We start from the raw sequence: 26,753 nt of genomic DNA on the forward strand, positions 1-26,753 counted from the left end.
TTTTTTAATGTTTGTTTTTGATTTGAGAGCATGAAGACAACTCCTGAGTTTTTGGATTCACTTGGTGCAAAAGAAAACTTTTCCTCATCCTCATAGCTGTATTTTGTGTAAGTCTTTGTTTTTTAAATGTCTTTCTTGTAAGCGATAGATTGTAGGGTTTTATTTTCTTATCCATTTTCCCCCACTCTTTCATTTTATTGGATTGTTTATTCACATTAAAGATGTAAGAGTTAGGTTTATATTTTCCTCCATTTGTTTTTAAAATAGTTTTTCCTCAACTTATGATTTTCCCCTGCTTTTGCTGTGAACACAGTATTATGTTCCTTCAGTTATTTTATCTTAATCTTTTTTATAAGGTAGCCTTTTCCCTACACACATAGATGTGTGATCTCTGTTTGGCTAAGAATAGCTCTCTTCCCCTTGCCCTGACCCCCTCTTCTCATTTATTAAACTTTTCCCTTTAGTTTTATTTGTTCCTTTCTCCTGCTTTTATCTAGGTATATATTTCTTCCCCCTCTTTTTACTCTCAATTAGTCAAGTAGATTCTCCCTCCCTTCCCCTTCAACTAGTCCTGTTTCATTTTTTTTTTGCTTCCCTTTCCAAAAAGGATTTCTCTCACTTTCTTCATTGTCTAGTTTCTCATTCTGTTTACCCTATACCCTCATTACTTGACTCATTATCTCTATTATAATCTAGTTTCTCTCTTTTCCCTGTATTTTTATAAAATAAAGACTTCCAAAGTATCCATTCCAGGCTCTGCCTCCTAGGTACTTTCTGTCACTGCCTTGTAGGGCTTCACCATGGATTCCCTCTTTCCACTACGCTTCAGTCTGAGAACAATGCCAATTATTGCAGGTGTCAGAGAGGGTAATGCTATGTGGTGGGCCCTTCCCCTGCCCTACTGATGTTATCCTATTTTATTCATCCATTTTTCTTTCTATATTTGCTTATAAATCTCTTTGGGTCTATGCTTTCCCATTCCCATTGTGCTGAGGGGTTTCACTTTTTCCTTCCTCTCTCCTTCCCGCTTGGAAAAGTTGAATTTTCAGGTACCAAATCCCCAGGCTTCTTCCAGGGTAAGGTTCTCATCTCCATTTACCCACAGAAGCATTCATCAATGCAACCCCATTCCTTTCCAAAGTAAGGTCTCCATCTTTACCTACTTCCCTGTAGGCTCTTTTTCTGAGACCACAGACATCACCTTCCCTTCATTGCTAGTCCTTGATTTGACCCTAGAACATCACTCACCCCTCTCTATTACCCTGCTCCCCTCTTCCTCTTTCTTGTGTTCTCATGTGTTATAATGTATTCCCACAAAAGAAACATTTCCCTGTAGGTGGTATTGCCAGGTTCCATCCCTAATGCCCTACCTGCCTTTTCACTGTTACTCTATCAAAGTTTTGCCTTCACACCGATCTCCTTGTGTGCCTTTAGAAAGAATTCTCTTTGATCTTTCTGTTGTCACTCCGTTTCTGATATTCTTTGTATTTATTCACTCCTCCTGCAGTTCTATTGTTTGGAATGTTGAAGAAGTAAATGATAAATTCATCTCTGATTTTCTTTCTAAAATATTTCAAAAACTTCTTTATTATTGAACACACACCTTTTGCTCTGTCTGGTTAAACTCAGCTTTGCAGGAGAAGTCATCCTATACTGTATCCTGAGTTCCAGTTCTCTACAGAATACATTATTCCATTCCCTCCATCTTTTCTGATAGGTATGGAATAGTTTTGTGTTATCCAAATGTTCTTTCCTTTGTATTTTAAAGTCTATCTCCTTTTGTCTTGGTGTTTCTGAAATGAATTGTTAAATTTAACCAATTATATGTTTTGGAGTTTTGCAGCCTTGGTTCTTTTTTTTTTTTTTTGTCTGGAGGCGATCTCTGAATTCTTTTAATTGAGATTTCATTTTGTATGTTTGAAAGACCTGGGAAGTTCTATGATTGGTTTCATTTAAATTTTTTAAATTTTTTTGTTGTTCTGTTCTATGATCCACAGGTTGTCTCAATGAATGCTGTCTTCAAGATCCATGTTTTGCTTGCATAGTGAGCATATTTTCTTTTAATGTTTTTGGTTTTTTGCTTATCTTTTTCTTTGTTGTCTTTTACCTCTGTGTATTTGCATCACTAATCTTTTATTTTCTCTTTTGTTTCTCTGGTGAGGCTTGCCATTGAAGATTCAAGTGGTCTCTTCTGCTCATTATTTTTCTGTGCAAGACATAAATTCTGCCCTCATGATTCTCATTGCTCTGTTAAACCACTCAGGAACTATGCTATGGTTCCATGTTCACCTCTAATTTCAAAGAGTCCTCTGTCTCATCAAGGATCACTTTCCTTCATTTTGCAGTATTTATTCATAGATATCTGAACTCATTTACCACATCTGAAGACCATATTCCTTCTGTTACTCTTTATCTTCTGTTACTCTTTCATCTGTTTATGTTGAAGGTCTTAGAAATTTGTCCTGTAATTTTTGGTACTTTCAGGCTCCCCACTCCCCCCCATTTGCTTTATCATTCATTTCCTGACTTCCTTTCTTCTATGGTTTCCTTGGAGCCTAGATCTCAAAGCATCTCAGCTATTTATCACAATGGTTAATTCCCAGATTAGTCTGGGTTTACCAGCCTAGGCCCCATCTGATTTTTGGAAGGCCAGAAACAGCTTCAGTTGAATGTGTATTCTTTCTCTGAGGCTTGGTAGAAAACTTCACAACTCCCCATATGCACAACATCTTGACTTAGTGACCTTCCCACTCCTTCCATTCCTTAGTTCTCTGGCCTGGAATTGGCAGTTTAGAGTTTGCTGTCACTGACAGTTTCAGAGCTTTGCAGTGCTGGTCAGGTTGCAACCCTTGGAAGGCTTTTGTTCCTTAATGGCTGTAGCCAAATTGGTTGTGGAGGGCCAAGCAAAATTCCTCAGCTTGAAGCTAGGGTCTCTACAGTACTGGAAAAAAGGAGTGGGGAATAGGGAGCAGGGGAAGGTTTTGATGCAAACTTGTATCATGTCCCTAGGTCTGCTAGTAAAGCCTCATTGCTGGTACCATGGGAGGTGGGGGAATAGTGCTAAGTGAGTTCAGGGTCAGTGAACATCAGTTCCTGGGGGTTTTTTTTAGCTTTTTTTTTTCTGATTCTGGATGTCCTAAATCATGGGAACAGCTGAAATTGATTCTTCTCTGGCAAATAATTTCTGTTTTGGAGAACTTTGAGAGGCTGTGGGAACAGAGAAAATGTCTAGTTCACCATCTTGTTGCTTAGAAGACCCAGAAACTCTTCTAGTTATCTTTTTTCCCATTATGTCGCCCTGAACAGACTGTACATGAAGTGAGCACAAGGAACGTATTTCATGCTCTGCTGTAAATCCCACAGTGTCTAACATTGTGATTTACACAAGATAATTGTTGATTGATTGGCCTAGCCTTGTGATCTGGATTTAGAAATGTTGGCTTTTCATCTTGAAAATCTTGTTGGTGAATTTGGAAATTGAATCCCTAGAACTCAAGTACCGAAGTTGGTAAAGTTTAAAAGAGTTCAAAAGCAAGATTCACTAATATCTGCTTCTAAGAGGGCTGCTTAGCAAAAATAGCCCTGTCGCTTCAATAGAAAGGATGAATACAATTTTTGCCTTAGAAGATCAATGATTCCCTTATGGGAGGCAGTCACCTTAATGTTCTGGCTGGAAATCTGTAACAGAAAACATCTTCAGTTTGCAGGGAATAGTTGAAATAGTTTGCTCTACTGGAACTTCAATTCAAATTAGCAAACATTTAATAACTATCTACTGTATATGTATAAGGCACCATCTAAGTGCTGGAGATATTAAAATAAGACAGTGTCTGCCTTCAAGGAAATTAGACTTTGCTGGGGAAAAATATGACATAGACGTATACACATGCAAGAGGGATTTGGAGGGGATGGTGGTACACATGAGGTAGAGGTTGAAGCTCAATTTATTTGAGTTTAGGAGTATTGAGCTGCAGTAGAGTACATCAGTCAGTGTCCACACTAAGTTTGGCATCTACTTGGTGAATCCCTGGCAGCAGGAAACCAGATTGAAGAAAAAAGTTATTACTAATCAGTAATGGGTTCAGGTCCATGAGTAACAACTTCTCTTTTAACCTGGGCAAGGAGAGGAGATAGAGCCTTGCAGAAGTTCTGGTTTTATATGTTGAGATTTATTGAAGATGGCCACATTTGAAAAAATACATACAAGAAATATCATAATTAATGAAGCCATCTAGCAAAAGGAAAAACAGTATAAAGATGGCCTATGACTACAAGATCTTCATGCCAAGATTAGGCCTCACCCCTGGTGCATCACTCATCCTATGGGCAGTCCCTATCTACCTTTCTATTTCTATCTGTGATCCCTAGGTTGATTGTGCTCTAAGATTGGCTTCTACCCTAACTGTAAGAGTGTAAAAGGCTGAGGGCAGGAGACAGTCTTAGTTTAAGAGGCTTATGGCTGCTTGTAGCTCACGATTGCCATCTATACTCTGTGCATAATTGCTAACCTCCGTTTCCTTCTGCTGCCTTCTACATCTTGTGTTCTGGTCTTTGTGTTCACTGCCTGGCTATGCTTCCATGATGATGATGATGGTCATCAACAAACACATGGCATCCAGCAAGGGATACAAAGGTACATGACATGGGCCTTGTTTGGAGTAACTTATGATCCAAGCTTTTAATCAAATTCCTGGCATTAACTTAAGACTGACCTCTGCCACTTGGAAAAGATGATCTGAGTGGTCCCTTCCAGTTGTAAAGTCTACCAGTCTGTGAACTCTGGAATGTTTACCTAAATCTAGATTCTTAACCTTTAAATTTGGGGTACCTGTGACACCCTTCCACCACAATGCTTTCCTTTAGCACTATAGTGCCAGCTCTTACAACCCCCACCTGCTCCCATTTCTCCCTACTGCTTACGTGTCTTGCTCCCTGTGCTGGTGTTGACACTTAGTTGATATTCAGTGAACTTGCCATTACAGATCATTTACAGTTTTTTGTTAGAACATATTTCAGGGTAAAAAAATTGTCTGCTTTTAAGATTCATCTAAAAATAGCTCCCCTGAAAGGCCTTGAATAGAATAAATAGAATATATTCTCTCTTTTTTTTTTTTTTTTTCTGTGTCACAGTTTCTCCAGGATTTGGTTTCCTCCTGACTCTTTAGAGGGTTTGGTTTTTTTTTATTCTAATGCTTGGGGGCATTTTAACAATGCATGTATATAAGATTGGACTACTGGACCAGTTTTAAGACAATTTGAGGAAAATTGCCCAGTTGGTAAAGAAGTCTTATATTAAAATGGTTTTGAAAACCTCATTTACAGGGCAATATTGGTGGCTGTGCAGTTTTCCCTAGGCACTGATTTTATGACTGCCCAGTCAAGATGAAAATCCCATGTGCCTACAAAATATTTTCACATTTCAGAGTATATATTTAGAAAACCAAACACAAATAGTTGATTGTGTAAAGGAGACAGTGATTTCAGCAGCTATTAAAGAATGTAAATCTAGTCTCTTTTAAGGTTGAGGCAGAATTTCCTGATTATAATTAGGTAAAAATAGATTAAGTTAACTGTTCACTCTTTCATCCATATTTTTCAAAGGGACTTCAAGTATCACTTAATCTGCTTATAGTTATAGTGCATACTTTTTAAGCCTGTATTTTCGCCTAGTTTCTCTCAATTTACTCACATGCATGATATGGTAAGATATTTCTATGTGTGAGTAGTTTACTTGTGTTTTTAACCAGGTTAAAAATATGCTATTGCATATGTGTAATTATGATGCCCAGTTGCCAAAGGACCACTTAAATGTGTTGATTTTTATCATCTACAATACTATCAGAATATTTTCTATTAATTCTTCATATTACCCAGAAAGAAAAAAATATTTTCCCTCAGCATTGACTCCTAGCAAGTTCTCAGTTTTTTTTTTTTTTTTGCTGAGTTGTACAGATCTATAAAGAATTAGTTTATAAAAGCCTAACATAGTTCTGTATAGGGAGTACAAAAGGAGCTGTTCTTTCAGCAATAGGTGTTAAATTAACCCACTTAAGGTTGCATTTATGGCTGATTATTTGAGAAAGAAATGTGACTAACAATAATAATGAAACTTTTGTTTGTACAGTACTTTCCAGTTTTCAAAATACTTTCACATGAATTATCTTGTTTGACCTTCTTCATGCCCTGATGGGTAGTTATGGCAAGTGGTTTCACCCCTATTTTACATATGGAGAAAATGAGTTGCAAAAGAGTAAATGATTTGCTCAAAGTCATATGATTGCTAAGAGGAAGAGCTAGGACCAAAATCTAGCCATTCCAACTCATTCAGTGCTCCCTAAAACCTAAGAAGAGCAGAGTGCTTAGTTTGAGAAAAAAGCGTATTTATTGATGGTCATCATCCTGATCCATTTTCAAGGGGTTCATATATTATAACATTCATTCCTTCCACAGGTGAGAGATTACCATGAATTGTTAACAGAATCAAAGGATTTCAGAGTTACAAAAGATCTTCATGATCACTGATGCTTATCGATATTCTCTTATTTGACAGCTATTTAGTGACTGAATCTAGACTAGAGTCCAGGTCTATCTGCTTAGTCTGGTGTTGTTTCTCCCCCACTATAAGAGTCCAAATTTTACCTACTTAGAAATTTGTATGATTTCCTCCTCCACCCCATCAGAGTAGTATTTTTGTTGTTCTCATTCCCATCTGATCAATCCTAAATCTTTTCACAATTTAATGATCAAATTTACTTGTCTAGAAATGACTTCTTTAATACTTTAAAAGGTTGGTAATTCCCTCAGTTTTACGTTGAGCCAAGCTATAAAGGACTTTTTTTTTCTCTGAAGAGGTCTCTTTCTTCCCCAAATTCTTTTCACTTTAATCTGTGACTTTCTGTCATAATCTCAGAGCACTGTTCTTGGTGTAGCATCAGAAACGATAGATGGTACAATGGATAAAGCACTGGACACGGAATCAGGAAGATCTGATTTTGAATCTGGGCTTAGATATTTACTAATTGTGTAACCCTGCATAACTCATCCACCTCAGTTTTACTGTTTTCTCATCTGTAAATTGGGGATAATAATAGAACATATCTCCCAGGGGTGTTTTGAGGATTGAATGAGATAATATTTTTAATGTGCTTTGTAAATCTTAAAGAACTCCATAAATAGAAACTATATCATCCTTATCCTCCTCCTCCTCCTCCTCATCATGGAGTGAGAAAGTTTTACTTCCTCAACTCAGGCCAATCCTCAATATACATATCTTATTTATAAGCATTCTTTTCACGAGTTCTCCAAAGAGCTTTTGTAGACTCTAAAAAGATAAAATAGAATATATCTCCCAGCACAGTTCTTTTCAGTACTCCAGTTTCTTCATCCAGTAATCTTCTAACTTACTTTCACATTGCAAGATGAATAACAATTTTCTCCACTAAAGTATACTTACCTTTGAGTTCATACTGAAAACAGCAGTTGTGATGGAGAGCTTCTAGACCATACTGCCTGAGACCTCATGCTGCCCACAATGTCCCCAAATGTGGCTTAAGTCAGATTAAAACATAGTTCCTGTCTGATTTTAACATGTGGATATATTAATAAAAAAGAAATAATAAACATGTTTTTTATATTTATATATTTCTTATATATTATATTTTCTATATTTATATATTAAAAGTTAACATGTGCATTGTATAATTTAGTGGACCCATTTCTGTTTGTATGTCATACTACTGGTCTAGACTATTGCTTAAACTAATGAAGTATTTTCCATTGCAAATTTGAATTCTTTGGAATCCTACATTAAGTCTAGTTGAAGAAAGCAACTGAATTGCAGGATTGGATTCCTACTTAGTATAGAAATAAAATAAGTAGTTATATTAAAGATTTGATGACAAACAAATCATTCAGAACTAGCATTTTACACTCTGTTGAATAGCTCTACTTTTATGTTTTTCTAAATTCTCTCTATAGTTGAAGGGTTTCATTGTATATTACATTGCTTTAAGAAATAGAGACTAAATAGAGTGAAATTGTGAAAACTCGTATCTGTATACATTTTTAAACATATAAGGAATAAAATCCAAGAGAGAAGCATTTTTGTGCAAAGTAATCCAGAAATAAACATAATTTTGTTGGCCATTATAATCAATGTTATTTTGTTTATCAGTTTTATGGAGGACAGAGGTCTCATAAGCTATTGGAATTTATGAGAGAGTCAGCATGAAGTAATGGCTGGAGGGCAAGACTATTAGCCAGATGTGTAAAAATTCTGCCTTAGATACCTCCTGGCATGTCACTTAATCCAGCAAAGCCTCAGTTTCCTCTTCTATAAAATGGTAATAATAGTAGAGCCCTTAGGTGGTATAGTGGATAGAGTGATAGGCCTGGAGTCAGGAAGATACGGCTTCCTGAGTTCAAATCTGACCTCAGACACTTACTAGCTGTGTGACCTTGGGCAAATCAACTTAACTGTATTTCCCTCAGTTTCTCATCTGTAAAATGAACTGGAGAAGGAAATAGCAGACCACTCCAGTATCTTGGCCAAAAAAACCTTAAATGGGGTTACGAAGAGTGAGACATGACTAAAAAATCACTGAACTGAGCTAGTAGTGCCTACTTCACAGGGGTGTTGTGAAGATCAAATGATAAGCACAACGTGCTTTGTAAACCTTTACAGTACTTTTAAACAATAATTTTCACTCTTGTTAGATCAAGATACTCTAAGAATATAATTTTAGCCAAAAGTTAATTTTTTTCTTCCATTAAACCTGTTATTAGAGAGGTTTAAAAAGTAATAAATCTACTGGAGTCATTTTCATATTTTATTCTAGTGGTTACAGAGGTAGCATGGCATAATGTGTAAAATAACTAGCCTCAGAATCACAGAACCTGGGTTCAAGTTCCACCTCAAACATGTAACAATTCTGTTGTCTTGACTTAGTTACTTCTCAGTGCTCCAAGGCAACTCTCCAAGACAGGGGAAGATGTTGATCTGCATTGGTAAAGGAGAGTCCTCATTCTAAGTTCCCTATACTGATGAGCTCTGGGTACAAATTGAAGTGCACGAAGGATAACAATATTCTATTTATAGTCTCTTGTACTTTATGTGCAAAAGATACTGGCATTAATGAGGAGTGTTGTGGTAAAATAATGTGTTTGCTATGCAGTTACACAGTCAACTGCAATAGAAAAGTTGATAAATACATTTTCTGATTGTACATCCCTTCTTCCATAATCTCAGCCAATCCATCTCCCATTTTTGTTTTTTTCTTTTTTTAAATGAATTTATGAGTTTTCAGTTTTCTGCAGTCACTACCATAAGTCTTAGATTTTCTCCCTCTCCCTCCTTCTCTCTCCCCGAGAGAGCATGTAATCTTATGTAGGTTCTACACATACATTCTTATTAACCACATTTTAACATGAGTCATATTTGGTTTTCTTTATGCATATCATAATGAGAGTTGATTTGGGTCTGTTCTTTAAACCCATATAGAATAATCCTCCCTTTCCAGATGCCAGACTTAGAAAAATCTTCTGAAATGTAGCCCTGACCCTTGAAATACAGCGCAAAATAAAAGGCTTCTCCACCCTCTAAGTAGCTATCAGAAAGCAAAGTAGCAAGAATCATGTACTTTATTTAGAGGATAGCTCCTCAGGCCCTCACTCAGTGGCCTGTATTATTTAACATACATTCTTACCAGGCTTGTTAAGGATTGCCAAGCACAGAAGACTAGAAGAGCAGGGAAAGCATCCCCAGGACAACAGAGAATAGTGTAACAATCAACTTGAAGGAGAAGAAACTTGGAGAACTGAAAGAACTATGTTGGAAGATATAATATTGGATTTATAATAATGGACCCTAAATATCAAGGATTAATTAAATTATGTTTTTTAAGGGTGTCTCCAGAGTTTTATTAAAGTTTAAACCCGCATTAAGACTTTTGTGATATCCCATATAGTCTTGGTTTGGGATACATTTTAGAAAATGTGGACACATTTGAGAAAAAAATTTCCTTTCAAAATGAGCAAAAGAAATGAAGCTGTGGTGCTTTAAGGGAATAAATTCCATTTTTAGAAACTACACATACCCTGAGCTTCTTTGTTTCCCAACAATGCCTGTTCTTCAATTCATCACATTCATGTTTGATCACTAGCAAGTGTCCTGGGAAACGGAGAAAGAGACCATTGAGTTTCTTGAAAGTTTGCTTCTGGGACATGAGTTAGAGGATGAAAACATATTTTCTTCCTTTCTGATTAATATTTTTTAAACTTAAAATTATTATTTATTTTTAACATTCTTTTCTTTTAAAATTTGGAGTTCCAAATTCTCTCCCTTTTCTCCTCACTCCCTTTCCCATCCATTGAGAAGGCAAGTAATAGAATGTCAGTTATACATGTAAAATCATGCAGAACCTATTTCCATATTAGCAATATTTCAAAAAAAATCTAGAAAAATAAAGAAAATGCGAAACAAACTTCAATCTGCACTCAGAGTTTGTCAGTTCTCTCTCTGGAGGTAAAAAATAAATATCATGAGTCCTTTGGAATTGTCTTGGGTCCTTGCATTGATCACAGTAGCCAGGTCTTTTATTATCATCATTACAACCTTGCTCTTACTGTGCACAATGATTGCCCAATTCTTTTTACTTTATTTCTTTTCATGCTTTTTCTGAAAACCACCCCCTTTATCATTTCTTATAGCCCAATAGTACTTCATCACAATCATATGCCACAATTTGTTCAGCCATTCCCCAACTGATGAACATCCCCTCAATTTCGAATATTTTTCCCATCACAAAAAGAGCTGCTATAAATGTCTTGTACCTATAGGTAATTTTCCTTTTTCTTTGATCTTTTTGGGATACAGATCTAGTAGTGGTATTGGTGGGTCAAAGGGTATGAGCAGTTTTTGCTGTAGTTCCAATTGTTTTCCAGAATGGTTGGACTGTTTTCCCAATTCCACCAGCAGTTCATTAGTGGACCTGTTTTTTCCTCATCTCTTCCAGCATTTGTCATTACTGATGTGTGAGGTGGTAACTCAGAGTTGTTTTAATCAGTATTTCTTGAATTAATGGTGATTTAAAATATTTTTTTTTGGTATGACTTATAGATAACTTTCATTTTATCTTCTGAAAACTGCCTGTTCACATCTTTTGATCATTTTGTAATTGAGAAATGGCTCTTATTTATTTTTTACCAGTTTGACTCATTTCTATACTCAGTTCTCATTTGAGAAATGAGGTCTTTCTCAGAGGAACTTGCAAAACTTTAAAATATTATTTCATTGTTTTTTAAATATAAATATAATTTTCCTGCTTCTCTCTTTTAGTTGGCTCTATTCTTGCTTTTGTTTTTGTCATGATTGCTACCCCTGCTCTTTTTACTTCAACTGAAACATGTTAGATTGTGCTCCAGCCCTTTATTTTAACTCCATGTGTGTCTTTCTGTTTCAAGCATGCCTCTTGTAAACAACAGATTGTTGGATTCTGGTTTTTGACCCATTGTGCTGTCTGCTTTTACTAACTGTGTACTTCCCTCCATCCCATTATCTTCTATTTCTTCCTTTCACTCCCTTTTTATCCTCTTTCTTCTCAAAAGTCTATTTTACTTCTAACTAGTACCTCCCTTAACCTACCCTTCCTGTTATTATCTCTCCCCCCTCCATTTTTTTTTCCATTTCCCCTCCTATTTCCTTATTGGATTAGTTGCATTTCTATATACAACTAAGTGTGTGTGTGTGTGTGTGTGTGTGTGTGTGTGTGTGTGTGTGTGTATGCTTTCTTCTCTGAACCACTTTTGATGATATTGAAGTCCAAACATTACTTGCTACACTTCCTCCTTTGTAAAAGTCTTCCTTGCATGCTTCTTTTATGGGAGAAAAAAATTTCCCTTTCCCCTTCTCTCAGTGCACCTCTCTTTCTCACCTCTTCATTTTTTTATTTTGGAGATCATTCCAACATAAGCAGCTCACATCCATGCCCTCTGTGTGTGTAAACGCTCTTTAACTGGACTTTAACTTAAGATGAAGTTCTTAGGAATTACATATATTATCTTAACATATAGGAATGTTTAACAGTTTAATTTTACTAAATCCCTTATGATTATTTTTTCATGTTTACCTTTTTTATGCTTTTCTTGAGTCTTCTGTTTGAATCTCAGATTTTCTATTTATCAGGAATGCTTGAAAGTCCTCCATTTCATTAAATATCAATTTTCCCCCTGAAAGATTACACTCAGTTTTATTGGTTGTAATCCTAGCTCTTTTGCCTTCTAGAATTCCAAGCCCTCCACTCCTTTAAAGTGGAAGCTGCTAATAAGTCTTTTGTGATCTGCTCTGTGAGTTGAAAATATTTGAATTGTTTCTTTCTGGTTACTTGAAGTGTTTTTTTGTTTTTTATGTTTATTTATTTACTTTTAGTTTCCAACATTCATTTCCACAAAATTTTGAGTTCCCAATTTTCTCCCCATCTCTTCCCTTCCCTCACCCCAAAATGCCATGCATTCTTATTACTCCTTCCCCAATCTGTCCTCCCTTCTATCACACCCCTCCCTTCCTTTATCCTCATCTTCTCTCTTTTCTTGTAGGGCAAGAGAGATTTCTATATCCCATTACTTGTATTTCTCATTTCCCAGTAGTATGCAAAACAATTCTCAGCATTTGTTCCTAAAACTTTGAGTTCCAACTTCTCTTCCTTCCTCCCTCCCTCCCCATCCCCATTGGGAAGGCAAGTGATTCAGTATAGGCTATATATGTGTAGTTTTGCAAATGACTTCCTTAATAGTCATGTTGTGTAAGACTAACTGTATTTCCCTCCATCCTATCCTGCCTCCCTATTTCTTCTATTCTCTCTTTTGACCTTGTCCCTCCCTAAGAATTTTTACTTCTGATTGCTCCCTCTTCCCATTTGCCTTCCCTTCCATCATCCTCCCCACCCTGCTTACCCCCTTCTCTCCCACTTTCCTATTGTGTAAGATAGGTTTTCATACCAAATTGAGTGTGCATGTTATTCTTTCCTTGAGCCAGATGTGATGAGAGTAAGCTTCACTTTTTCCCTCCCACCTCCACCCTTTCCCCCTCCATTGAAAAAGCTTTCTCTTGCTTCTTTTATGAGAGAGAATTTACCTCATTCCATTTCTCCCTTTCTCCTCTCAATACATTCCTTTCACTCCTTAATTTTATTTTTTTTGATATGATCCATTCCTATTCAACTCACCCTGTGTGCTCTCTCTCTCTCTCTCTCTCTCTGGCTCTCTCTGTCTCTCTGTCTCTGTCTCTCTCTCTATGTATATATACATATATACGTGTGTATGTGTGTGTGTGTGTGTATGTGTGTGTATATAATCCCTCCAACTACCCAAATACTGAGAAAAGTTTCAAGAATTACAAATATTATCTTTCCATATAGGAATGTAAACAGTTCAACTTCAGTAAGTCCCTTATGGTTTCTCTTTCCTGTTTATCTTTTCATGCTTTTCTTGATTCTTGTGTTTGAAAGTCAAATTTTCTTTTCAGCTCTGGTCTTTTCATCAAGAATGTTTGAAAGTCTTCTATTTCATTGAATGACTGTTTTTTCCCCTGAAGTATTATACTCAGTTTTGCTGGGTAGGTGATTCTTGGTTTTAGTCCTAGTTCCTTTGACTTCTGGAATATCCTATTCCATGCCCTTCGATCCCTTAATGTAGAAGCTGCTAGATCTAGTGTCATCCTGATTGTATTTCCACAATACTTGAATTGTTTCTTTCTAGCTGCTTGCAGTATTTTCTCCTTGACCTGGGAACTCTGGAATTTGGCTAAAATATTCTTAGGAGTTTCTCTTTTTGGTTCTTGTTTAGGAGGTGATGGGTGAATTCTTTCAATATTTATTTTGCCCTCTGGTTCTAGAATATCAGGGCAGTTTTCCTTGATAATTTTATGAAAGATGATATCTAGGCTCTTCTTTTGATCATGGTATTCAGGTAGTTCCATAATTTTTAAATTGTCTCTCTTGAATCTATTTTCCAGGTCAGTTGTTTTTCCAATGAGATATTTCACATTATCTTCCATTTTTTCATTCTTTTGGTTTTGTTTTGTAATTTCTTGGTTTCTCATAAAGTCATTAGCTTCCATCTATTCCATTCTAATTTTTAAAGAACTATTTTCTTCAGTGAGCTTTTGAACCTCCTTTTCCATTTGGCTAATTCTGCTTTTTACAGCATTCTTCTCCTCATTGGCTTTTTGGACGTCTTTTTCCAATTGAGTTTGCCTATTTTTAAAGGAGTCATTTTCTTCAACATTTTTTTGGGTCTCCTTTAGCAAGTTGTTGACTTGCTTTTCATGATTTTCTTGCATCTCTCTCATTTCTCTTCCCAACTTTTCCCCCACCTCTCTTACTTAATTTTCAAAATCCTTTTTTGAGCTCTTCCATGACCTAAGATCATTGCCTGTTTACTTTGGAGGTTTTGGAAGCCTTGACTTCCTCTGAAGGTATGCATTGTTCTTCCTCATCTGAAAGGATGGAAGAAAATACCTAACCAAGAAAGTAACCTTCTCTAGTCTCATTTTTTCCCTTTTTTGGGCATTTTCCCAGCCAGTTATTTAAGTTTTGAGTCCTTTGTCAGGGGGAGGGTATACTGTGGGAACCTGTAAGTTCTCACTTCCTCCGAGGTGGCAAAATCAAGGGCCTGCACACTGGTCTGGGAGCTACCAAAAGTTTTCTGCCCAGAATCTGGTAATAGTAGAATTCCCTCTCCACAATCTCCTCCAGAACGCCATGCCCCAGGACCATGCTCAGGGCTGAGATTCAGATCAGCTGCTCATTTCCCCCAGGGGCTTTAGGCTGAGAGCTCCACAAATGGACACTGCTGCTGCTGCTACCACCGCTACCACCTGGGGCCAGGACTAGGGGAGGACCCTGCTCCTTTGTTGCCGAGGTAAAAAAGCACTGACCTTTGAAGCTGCCTTTGACTTTTGTGGGTTCAGGGATCTGAGAATCTTTGCTTCTGCTAGGGATTCCATCCCCAAGGCCTGTTCTGGTTTTGTTCCTCCTAGTGCTATTCTGCCAAGGCAGGGCTGTGCTCTACTCTATGCCCCATGTGTGACAGACCTTTCCTGTCACCTTTTCAGGCTACCTTGGGCTGGAAACCTCTTTCACTCTGTCATTCTGTGGCTTCTGCTGCTCTAGAATTTGTTGAGAATCATTTTTTACAGGTATTTTATGGTCTCTGGGGGAAGAGCTAGAATATGTGCGTCTTTCTACTCTGCCATCTTCGTTCTGCTCACCCTATTTATCATTTCTTAAAGCACAATAGTATACCATAACAATTATGTACCACAACTTCTTCAGTCATTCCCAAAAGATGGACAACCCCTCAATTTCCAATTCTTTTCCACCTGAAAAAGAGATGGTCTAAATATATTTGTACAAATAGGTCCTTTTCGGTAAACAGCAAAGAGAAGTCATAAGGGACTTATAAAAGTTGAACTGTTTACATTCCTACATGGAAAGACAATATTAGTAACTCTTGAAACTATTCAGTATCTGGGTACTGGGTGGGATTACACACACACACATGCACACGCACACACACATAGAGACAGAGTGCGCAGAGTGAATTGAATAGGATGGGATTATATCTTAAAAAAAATGAAATCAAGCAGTGAGAGAGAAATATATGGGAGGAGAAAGGGAGAAATGGAATGGGGCAAATTATCTCTCATAAAAGAGGCAAGCAAAAGACTTTTTTAGTTTGGGGAAAAAGAGGGGAGGTGAGAGAAAAACATGAAGTTTACTCTCATCACATTCCACTAAAGGAAGGAATAAAATGCACACTCATTTTTGTATGAAAACCTATCTTACAAGTGGGGGATAAGGGGATAAACAGGGTGGGGGGGATGATGGAAGGGAGGGCATGGGGAGGAGGGTGCAATTTGAGGTTGACACTTATGGGGAGGGATAGGATCAAAAGAGAGAGTAGAAGTAATTGGGGGCGGGATAGGATGGAGGGAAATATAGTTAGTCTTATACAACACGACTATTATGGAAGTCATTTGCAAAACTACACAGATTTGGCCTATATTGAATTGCTTGCCTTCCAAAGGGAGAGGGTGGGGAGGGAGGGAGGTAAAGAAGTTGGAACTCAAAGTTTTAGGAACAACTGTCGAGTACTGTTCTTGCTGCTAGGAAATAAGAAATACAGGTAAAGGGGTATAGAAAGTTATTTGGCCCTACAGGACAGAGGAGAGGATGGAGACAAGGGCAGAGAGGAATGATGGAGGAGAGAGCAGATTGGTGATGGGGGCAATTGGAATGCTTGGTGTTTTGGGGTGGGGGGAGGGGACAAGGGGGGAGAAAATTTGGAGCCCAAAATTCTGTGAAAATGAATGTTAAAAGTTAAATAGAAACAAAACAAAACAAAACAAAACAAAAAACCCAAATAGGTCCTTTTTGTTTTACTTTGATCTCTTTGGGATACCGACCTAAAAGAGGTAGCCCTGAGTCAAAGGTTTATGACCAATTTTGTAGACTTTGGGCATAGTTCCAAATTGGTCTCCAGAATGGTTGGATCAATTCACAATTCCACCAACAATGTATTAGTGTCCCAATTTTCCCACATCCCCTCCAACATTTGTCCTCTTCATTTTCTGTCATAGTAACCAATGTAAAAGGTGTGAAGTGGTATTTCAGAGTTATTTTAATTTTTGTTTCTCTAATAATCAATTTAAAACATTTAAAATAGTTTATATGTTATTTAAAACATTTATAATTGCCTATTCATATCCTTTGACTTCTTATAAGTTGGAGAATGATTTATATTTTTATAATTTTGACTCATTTCTTTATATATTTGAGAAACGAAGCCTTTATCAGAGAGACTTGCTGTAAAATTCCTCACCCCATTCAGTTTTTCTGCTTTTATTCTAATCTTGACTTCATTGATTTTATTTGTACAAACCCTTCTTAACTTAATATAATCAAAATTATCCTATTATATTGTGTAATGTTTTCTATAATTTATTTGGCCATAAATTCTTCCTTTCTCCATAGATCTGACCTGTAAAATATTTTATACTATCCTAATTTATTATGGCATCACCTGTTATGTTTAAATCGTGACCTTATCTTGGTATATAGTATGAAATATTAGTCTATACTTAATTTCTCCCAAAATATTTTCCAATTTTCCCTGTAGCTCTTGTCAAATACTGAGTTATTGTCCCAAAAGCTTACATCTTGTGTTTATCAAACATTAGATTACTATAGTCATGCACTAGTACGTGTTATTAACCTAGTCTAAATCCACTGATCCACCATTCCATTTCTTAGCCAGTACCAGATTGTTTTGATGATTACCATTTTGTAATACAGTTTGAGATCTGGTACTGCTAGGCTACCTTCCTCCACATTTTTTTATTGATTTCTTTGATATTCTTTACCTTTTCTTCTTACAGATGAGTTTTGTTATTTTTCCTAGCTCTGTAAAATAAATTTTGGTAGTTTGGTTTGGCACTGAATAAATTAATTTAGGTAAAATTGTAATTTTTATTTTATCAGTTTGACCTATACATGAGTAATTAATATTTTTCCAGTTGTTGAGATCTGACTTTATTTGTGTAAAAAGTGTTTTGTAATTGTGTTCATATAGTTCCTGGGTTTGTCTTGGTAGGTAAACTCTGAAATATTTTATGTTGTCTACACTTATTGTAAATGGAATTTCTCTTTCTAACTCTTGCTGCTGGACTTTGTCGGGAAAGTATCAAAATGCTGATGATTTATTTGGGCTTATTTTATATCCTGCAACTTTGCTAAAGTTGCTATCCAGGTTATTTGTTGACTTTGAACTTTATGTTAATGCTGGGCTTTGCTCATCTGAGGATGAGGCAATATTTCAAGCTTCAGGCTTTTTCATGCTGCTGTTTTCAGAGTTAGTTCTAGGGGGTCAGAGTTGGCGCTTCCAGAGTGGTGTGATGTAGGAAGAGATGTGGTAACTCCTTTCCTGGTTTGTACTCTGATCTTTATCCAGGAAGAGGCCCTGTCCCCTGACCTATAAACGTTGAAGCTTTTTTTCTACCTTAGAAGAGTGACCAGGCCTTTCCTCCTTTGTGACTGACCACAAGCACTTCTCTCCACCCTGAAGCTGTGATTCAGAATTGCTTATGGTCAACAGAGTAGCTAATCAGTGCCAGGTCCACCCAGTGCCAGCAGGGTCCTCTGTAATTTCTTTAAAGCCAGTTGTCTGACCCTTTTAGTATCTCTGGGCTGAGATCTCCCAGAGCTCCAGCGGATGCAGCTGCTGGTGGTGTACACATGCTCTTTGGATATGCCTCTACCCCAGTGTCACAAATCTCTCCTGCAGACCTTCTGAATTGTCTTAGTCCAGAAAGATGCCTCACCCAGACCTTTTGGTTGGCTTTGATGCTCCAAAATTTGATATGAAGCATTATTTTAAAGTTGTTTGGAGAGGAATGTTGGGAGAGTTCAGCTCACTTGCCACCTGTACTCCACCATCTTGACTCTACCACTGTTGCATATCCATTTTAAAGATGAGAAAAATGAGACAAACAAGTTATGTGAATTCCTCAATGTGACTTAATAGGTTAATGGCAGAATGGACTTGAAGCACTTTCCTTTCCATTATTCCTTGCTGAACAAAGAAATGAGGAGATAAATGAACCCATATAATCTAAAAACTTAATACAAGATTTGATTTTGCCAATCCCTTTCGATGCAACAAGCTTTTATTAAATGCCTACTGAGGTGGGGTGAGGGGGAACGGTTAAATACTTTACAAATATTATTTCATTTAATCTTCCCAATAACCCTGTGAAGTAGGTAGTATGATTACCCTACTTTACAGATGAGGAAACCAAAATGAGGTGAAATGAATTACCCAGGATCACTGAGCTAAATGTGTGAGGCTAGAATTGAACTCCTGTGGTCTTGACTCCAGGTTCAGTACTCTAATCACTGAACCACCTAGCTTCCTTCTTTCATGGTATGAAAATCACTGTATTAATTGCCAGGGGATTCAGAGACAAAAAAAAAGTTCTGCCCTAAAGGAGTTTACCCGGCTTCATATTCCTATTACTGTAGAAATGAATGATCATTTCAGTTTCCTGAGATGCAGATATATGTAGGATATCTTCTGAAAATTCCTCCTATAACCCAAGAAATTGCTTTAGGAAAACTACAATTCACATTTAATAACCAACTTATGTGGTATAGCAGTTGTGAAGTCCTTTGTTTTACTAGAAAACCATCCACAAATCTAGTTTCATGAATCACTATAGTTGTACTCAGTTGTTTAGGAAAGGTGCTATTTGAATAAATAAGAAGATTCCTTCTGGTTAGAGAAATCCATACCAAAACCATATACAAAGTTGACAAAAAAAAAAAAAAAAAAAAGAAACCAGTTAAATGATTTAGAATTATAATTAAGCGTGCTCAGAGGATGACCTGATTTTGAATATCATTTGCCTACATAACCCATTTTTTGAGCATCAATATTACTTTGCACAAGGAATAATCCATTTTAAACTTACATTCGAAGACTTTTTTAGAAAATGCACTAGGTAATATGAAATAATTTCTTTGAAGGAACAGTATTATAGTCCTTTGGAAGGAAATGAAGCTCTTTTAATTTACCCCCTAATAATTCTGTGAGTTATAATTAAAACATATGACCCTTACTGGCTAAAATTTCCAAATGAGGAACCTCAAAATGCCTTTAGCAGTATGACCCAGAGTAGCCTTTAAAGCAGGACTTCTTGGGGTCCAGTGAGCCTGGGGATGAATTTCAGAGGCTAAGTGAATTTGAGTGGAAATGAAAAATGGAAATGGAAAAAAAATGACATTTTTATTTTCACTTAACTCTAACAGAAACTTAGCATTTTCTTCAATTATAAATGCTGGCAACAAAGCACAGTAGCATTAGGCTTCCGGACTGCCAAATGCACAAAAAACCTAATTTCTGTCTCACATGGTAGCTGTTACATAGAGCACTTTAGGTTGTCTTTTTTACTTGGAGAGTACTGATCATCCCTGGAGTGTATGTATTCTGGTTACCACCTACCCCCACTGTGTGTGTGTGTGTGTGTGTGTGTGTGTGTGTGTGTGTGTGTGTGTGTGTCTATAGCCACTGGTGAATTCCACTAGACTTTAAAAATTCTATTTAAAAATTGCCACCATGAAAAAGAGTGAATCATATTTTCCGTGCTTGCTATATAGCTGAGTTGTATTTCACTGTGCCATATCTATTTGAAATTACTGCATAATTATGCTCTTAATTGCCTTAGTATATCTCACTTTGCTGAGTTGGAAGTAATTTCCTACATCATACACGGCAGTACATGAAGAATAATGAAATTCTATCTATAGTCTATTGTACTTTGTGTGCAAAATATACTGGCATTAATGAAGAATGTTGTGATAAAATAATATCTTTGCTGTGTAGTCACACTGTCAACTGCAATAGAAATGTTGATAAATCTGTTTTCTGATTGGTCATCCCTTTGTCCATAATCTCAGCCAATTCATCTCCCATCTTTATTTTTCTTTATGCATAAAATGAAAGTAGATTTGGGCCTGCTCTTTAAACCCATATAGGATAATCCTCTCTTTCTATATGCCAGACTTAGGCAAAATCTCCTGAAACATAGCCCTGAATCTTGAAATACAGAACAAAATAAAAGACTTTTCCACCCCTGAAATATCTATCAGGAAGCAAAAGTAGTAAGGATTATACACTTTATTTACTGGACAGCTCCTCAGGCCCTCACTCTGTGGCCTGTATTACTTAATACACGGTTCTTACTAGGCTTGGTTATTGGGATTGTCAAGCACAGAAGACTGGAAGAGCAGGGAAAGTACCTCCAGAACTACAGTGAGAAGTATAGCAATCAGCCTGAAGGAGAAGAAACTGGAGAACTGAAAGAACTATGTTGGGAGATATAATAATGGATATAATGGATATATAATAAGAGTATAATACTGTATATATGTATATATGTACACACACACACACACACATATATATATATATAATATATATGTACAATAATGGATAACCCTAAGTATCAAGGATTAATTAAATTATGTTTTTTAAATTCTGTCACCAAAGTCCTATTAAAACTTAAACCTGCACTAAGATTTTTGGGATACCCTGTATGCTCTTTTGTTTTGGGATACATTTTTGAAAATGTAGATATACTTGGATACATTTTAGAAAACAATTCCCTCCCAAATGGGTAAAAGAAATGATGTTGTGGTGCTTTAAGGGGATAAATTTCATTTTTAGGAACTGTACATGCACCAAGTCTCTGTTTCCCACCAATGCCTGTTTTTCAGTTTTTCATATTCATGTCTGATGACTAGGAAGTGCCCGGGAAATGGGAAGAGAAAGAGAGCATTGAGTTTATTGAAAGTTTGCTGGTGGCACATGAGTTTGAAGATGAAAACATATTTTCTTCTTCCCTGAATGATGCAGTTTTGAAAAAATAAACTCCATGTCTGAATCTTTATAGGCAATAGAAGACAATTGTATCTTACTAGCTCCTACTTTTCCTTCTTTTTATGTTAGAATCATTAGAAATAGTTTATATCAACTTGATCAGACCAGCATGTATTAAAGTCTACTGTAGGATCAATGTCATTTGATTTGAATATAGACGTGAGTATAAAGCAAGATATGATGCTAGGAACTGGTGATACTAAGAATTACAACCTGATTCCTGCCCTTTTGGGGTTACTGGTCTTACTGAAGAAAGAGAAAGACACATAGGAGAGGGAGAGGGAGAGGGAGAGGGAGAGAGAAAGAGAGAGAGAGAGAGAGAGAGAGAGAGAGAGAGAGGTAGAAGGAGGAGGAGGAGGAGGAGAGGAATGATAACTGACAATTTAAGGTTTTGAACCTGAATGATCTAAATATGGGGAATGTCTTTATAGAAACAGGGAGTTTTGGAAGTTGGGCCAATTTGAGAATGGTAAAATATTGAGTTCTAACGTGTTGAATTTAAAATTCTCATAGTCATGAAGGTGGAGGTTTCCAGCAAGAAGTGATGTAATACTGGATCACAAGAAGGAATTAGAGTAGCATATACAGACTTGGGAGGTATCTGCATAGATGAACTAATAGCAGCTGTATGAGATCACCAAGAGATGGGGAAGAAGAAAAATAACGATGTCATAAACTTATAAACAAAATGTAGGTTTCACTCAGTTTCAGTCTGTTTTGTTTCATTATGTCAAAGCTTGTGTTTCGTTATTTAAAAAAATTATAAATGTAAAGGAATTTCAGATAATAGAATTTGCATCATTTGTATATTCTACTGGTATGTGGTTATGTGATCTGATATATTATTATGTGGTAAAGACATTGATTTTATGGGTAACAAATGTAAAAGATGTATAATATGTCTAGCCTAATGCATCATTCAGCTTTTTCCAAGTTCTCCCAATTTTGTGGGAGAAGACCCCTACATGGAATTTATTTTATGTAGCTGTGGGATGTCTGTGCCCTCACTTTGAAGAATTAGGTTGACAGGGTCAACCATACCTTAAACACATTGTAGGAGAACTAAGCAAGAGCAGTGTCACAGAAGTCACTGTGGAGTCCAGGAAAGGGTTAACAACTGTGTCAAAAAGTTAAGATATTAAGGAGATCAGATTTAGAAGGTTAACAATGCACTGGTAAACTTGGAGAGAACAGTTTCAGTTAAGTGGTGGGGTCAGAACTTTATTGTAACTTTAGTCTCTGTGGCCAAAAATAGTGGTTCGTTACCTGGTGGCAAGCAGCATCCCAACTGGTTGAAGCAGCAAGGTGACAGACACAGTGGATGGAATGTTGGACTTGAAGTCAGGAAGACCTAAGTTCAAATCTTGCTCCAGATACTTACTAGCTCCGTAACCCTGGACAAGTCACCAACCTCTTTCAATTTCCTCATCTGTAAAATGGAGATAATGTAGCATCTAGCTTACTGGTTTGTTGTGAGATTAAAATGAGATAATATATATAAAGTGCTATACAAACTTTAAAATACTAGATATTATTAATCATTAGTCTTTCTGAATTTATTCAGGCCAATCTTTGTACAGTATGCATACAGTTCATCCCTGGTGCCACACTTAAAACTTTTCTGGTTTAGTAAACTCTCTAAGTTTTGTGCTCTGTTGCATAGCTAATGGAGCTCTCTGGATCATCTTCATACCAGATGAGGCATGGTACTTATTAATTTAAAAAACAAGGTGGTTTGGTACGCAAGGGGGTGAATTTTATTTTTCTGAAGATTCTGCTGCAAAAAAATCATTCTTGTATAATACATAGAATGTCTTCATTTCAGAGGAATCTGGAAAGTGATCTGGTAGACTTGCAGAATGCTAATAGCTACAATTTTGCATGCTTACATTCTAGTGAATCAGCCACTTTATCTTTCTTAGTCGAAGATAATAGGAGAGGGGGAGAAATATATCTTAATGTCTTTTTGGCTTGAAAAAAATGACTTCTGAGTTGGCTTGAAAATCTTCATTGTTCACATCTAAGGAAAGATATTCTACAAGCTGAAAATAACTTTCTATATAAAAATCTTTTTAGAAGTAACACATAACTTTCTCCAAAGACTTCAGATTTATGACAATTGAAAAAAATCCTCTCTTGGATTTTTCATGATCCCAAAGGATGGATCCATCCCATGTACTGTGAAGGAATTGAAAGGTTATTAATAAAGCCTGAGTACAGAATCCAAAATGATAAATGACCATGCTAATGTGGGAAGAGGCTTCCTTGGGGAAATGCATTGAAAGATGATTGGATTTAAGAGTGAGAGGAATTCTCTTCCTGGCTCAGACATTCATTAGTTTGGTGATCTTGGCAAGACACTTAGTCTCTAGGTATGTGTTTCCTTATTTGTAAATAAAAGGGTTGAATTAGTTGATTTTTAAAGGTCCTCTGGTTGCAAGTCTTGTTACCTGTGTAAGTCATATTCAAGTACCTTATCAGGACTTCTTGAAATTTATGTCAGCAAGATCCAGCAAGTCCATGTTGTAAAGGCTTTAGGTGTAGGACTGGTGATGGCCTGGTTCTGTTTGTCATATGAAGACCAGCCTAGCTTGGTGCAGAAAGAAAGGCTTATCACCAGTAGGTTGACCACCCTGTGATTTTCTTTTTTGGGGGGGTAGGGCTCAATAATTGATAAAGAAAATTAAAAAAAACATCTTGTAATAGTTCCTGGGACAAGACTGGAAAGCTTCTTTCCATCTTTTCCATAAAAATAATGCTGATCATATCTGTAACTTTTAAGTGCAGGAGGTTTGTTTGCTTGTTTTGCTTTTGGTGCAGCACTTAGATGCCATTTGTAATGATAATGGAATTTAAGATCCTCCCTGCCCCTCTTGTTGAACCCATTAAGGGAATTTTGCTTAGGGGAGGCTTTTTTGTAGGAAGGCTTTCACAACTTTTGCTAATTTCTAGTTAGGCACTGAGTCCCTGGTTGTGATGCCTTCTGGCTCTGAAAAGTGTATATTTACTCTGAGTTGGTATTTTGCTTTGGAGGCTCCCTTATGAGAAGGACCTTGCAATTCCTTGGTGGAGACTCTGAGTAGCTGTATGTTCAGGATCCCCCCTTCCTCCCCCCACACTGCTCAGATGTAAAGGCTCTCTTGATGCAGGGATGTATGTAAAGTGTATAACAATATTGCTTTGATTCAGGCAGTACAGCCCTGTCTGTTGGTCTTTATTTCTCTGCTTATGTTTTCTCTGAAGTTCAGGGTGCTGACTTTTCTTCTGAACTAGTGAATGTAATTAAAAAAGTTTGTTGACCCCTTAAGTAGCTGTCTTTCCCAGTAAAGCGATCTAAGAACCTGTGCTAGCAGCCATCTTGGGTATGCCAGTGTGGTTGCTGTTACACCATCTTGGAAGATTTTCTGTCCTAATTATAGAACTTACACATTGACAAGATAACCAGACAGTTTAATTTAGGTCATGAAAAAAAGCAGCATTTATTCCCTTACCTTTTCCCACCCCACCATTTATTTAATTTCAGTAAATTTTTATTAAGCTCTCATGTTCAAGGTACTGTTTTAGGCAGTGAGGAGGATACAAAGACAAAATGAAATGCAGTCCTTACCCTCAAGGAGCTTACTTTTTGAGTGGGGGAGGGGAATCATGAGAATAAAATGGATACAAAAATAGAATGAAGTAGAAGGTGAAAGTTCCTGAGAAGCATAGTGTTATGGAACCTGACAGAAAGGAGGCCACTCTTCTGGCTGGGATGGGGTGAAGGAAACATCAAGGAGAGTTACAAATGAGAAGGGTTTCAGGGAAGGCAATATTTTTTCAACCAGAATATCAGAAATGAAGAGAATTTTGAGGTCCCCTGACTGGTGCATGAATGCCCTCTATGATAACCTTGGCAAGTGACTGCTCTCTGCTTGAGCATCTCTAGTGGTGGGTAATTCACCACCTCACAAAGCAGCCTATTATATTTTTGGACAGCTCCAATTGTTAGAAAGATCTTCCTTATCTGAAAATCTGCCTGTCTGCTCCACTTCCCAGACTGGTCCTAGATCCCCTTTCTGACCCAACTCAGAAGCTTAATTGTTTCTCAAAACCAGTTAGGTTGGAGACTGTAGCGACTTTCATATTTAGCTGTTGTACGATGAATTAAAGCATTTGAGGTCCTGGGTAATTAAGAATAAGAGTGTTTTTTGGCAATTCATTTCAATCTAAAAAGAGTTTATTGAGCACTTGAAATGTGCAGAGTGAAAGGCAGCTTGGTATGTCACATCTCTCTCTCTCTCTCTCTCTCTCTCTCTCATCTATTTACGCCAACCTTAGAGTCAAGAAGGCCTGAGTTCAAATTGTACCACAGGACACATACTAGCTGCATGATACTAAGCCTTAGACAATTTTAAAGAGTATCTATACTGATGAAATCAGAGTCAGAATAAAGGCAAGGCACTGGTGCTTATGTTTTGGCAGGACACAGAGTGCCAGGTTTGTGTAGTACTGTACTAGCAATGGAAGCAGCTTGGTAAAATATACAAAATTCCCTGGTCTTATCACATCTCAGTGAAAAGTGAATCACAATCATGTAGTCAACAATCCAGAAGTGAAAAATGATATTTTTCCTTAATGAAAGAAGATAATGTTAGGTAACTAACACAGATCCAGACCTTTGATTTTATCAATGTAGATGTCTCCCCTTGAAACTCCCTCTACCTTCACTCATGCAAATTGTTAACTGTTCTGCAATTTATAGTCTTAGAGAATTGTTTGGGACATTAAGAGGTATTTGTCTAGTTTTAGCTGGAGAAAATGCTTAGTAATGGAGAAGTTTGAAACTGTCAACTCCCAACCAAACTTTTGTATCTGTGCATTTCACTGGTCAGTGTGATCTTAATATTCCTTGTTTCCATGTATTGAGTTGTGTGCCATTATTATTGGTGCATTAATGGCTCTTATTTTCTTTCCTTTGCAGTGGTTTGCTGTCTTCTGATTATGTAGAGATTCATTATGAAGATGGAAAACCACAGTACTCTAAGGTATGGTCAAAAAGATCAGTGTGCGGGCTATTTCCAGAGGAAAAGTCTACTTTGTCAAAGCTCGTAAATGTTTCATTTATTTTAGTGTCTCTGCCAGGCAAAGGGGCTTCTCCTCTTATTCATGTGCAATAACTGCTACCTTCTCTAGTTAATGAATGATTGTTAGTATCAGAAGTATAAACAACATCCACAGTTACTGTGACTAAGACTATGTGGGGGGTGATTTCTTTATTCTTA

At 36.9% G+C, this 26,753-nt stretch overlaps 1 protein-coding gene across 3 annotated transcripts in view; it reads left to right on the top strand.

The window, feature by feature from the left end:
* ADAM23 (ADAM metallopeptidase domain 23) overlaps window positions 1-26,753 on the top strand; it is a 251,703-nt gene that overhangs the window by 82,972 nt on the left and 141,978 nt on the right. For all 3 annotated transcript variants that reach the window (XM_072617376.1, XM_072617378.1, XM_072617377.1), the window contains exon 4: window positions 26,453-26,516. In XM_072617376.1, coding sequence (XP_072473477.1) covers window positions 26,453-26,516 — 64 coding nt within the window. The remainder of the gene's footprint in view (window positions 1-26,452; window positions 26,517-26,753) is intronic.

The sequence above is a fragment of the Notamacropus eugenii genome, chromosome 6 (assembly GCF_028372415.1).
Source record: "Notamacropus eugenii isolate mMacEug1 chromosome 6, mMacEug1.pri_v2, whole genome shotgun sequence".
In the NCBI taxonomy this organism is placed as follows: domain Eukaryota; kingdom Metazoa; phylum Chordata; class Mammalia; order Diprotodontia; family Macropodidae; genus Notamacropus; species Notamacropus eugenii.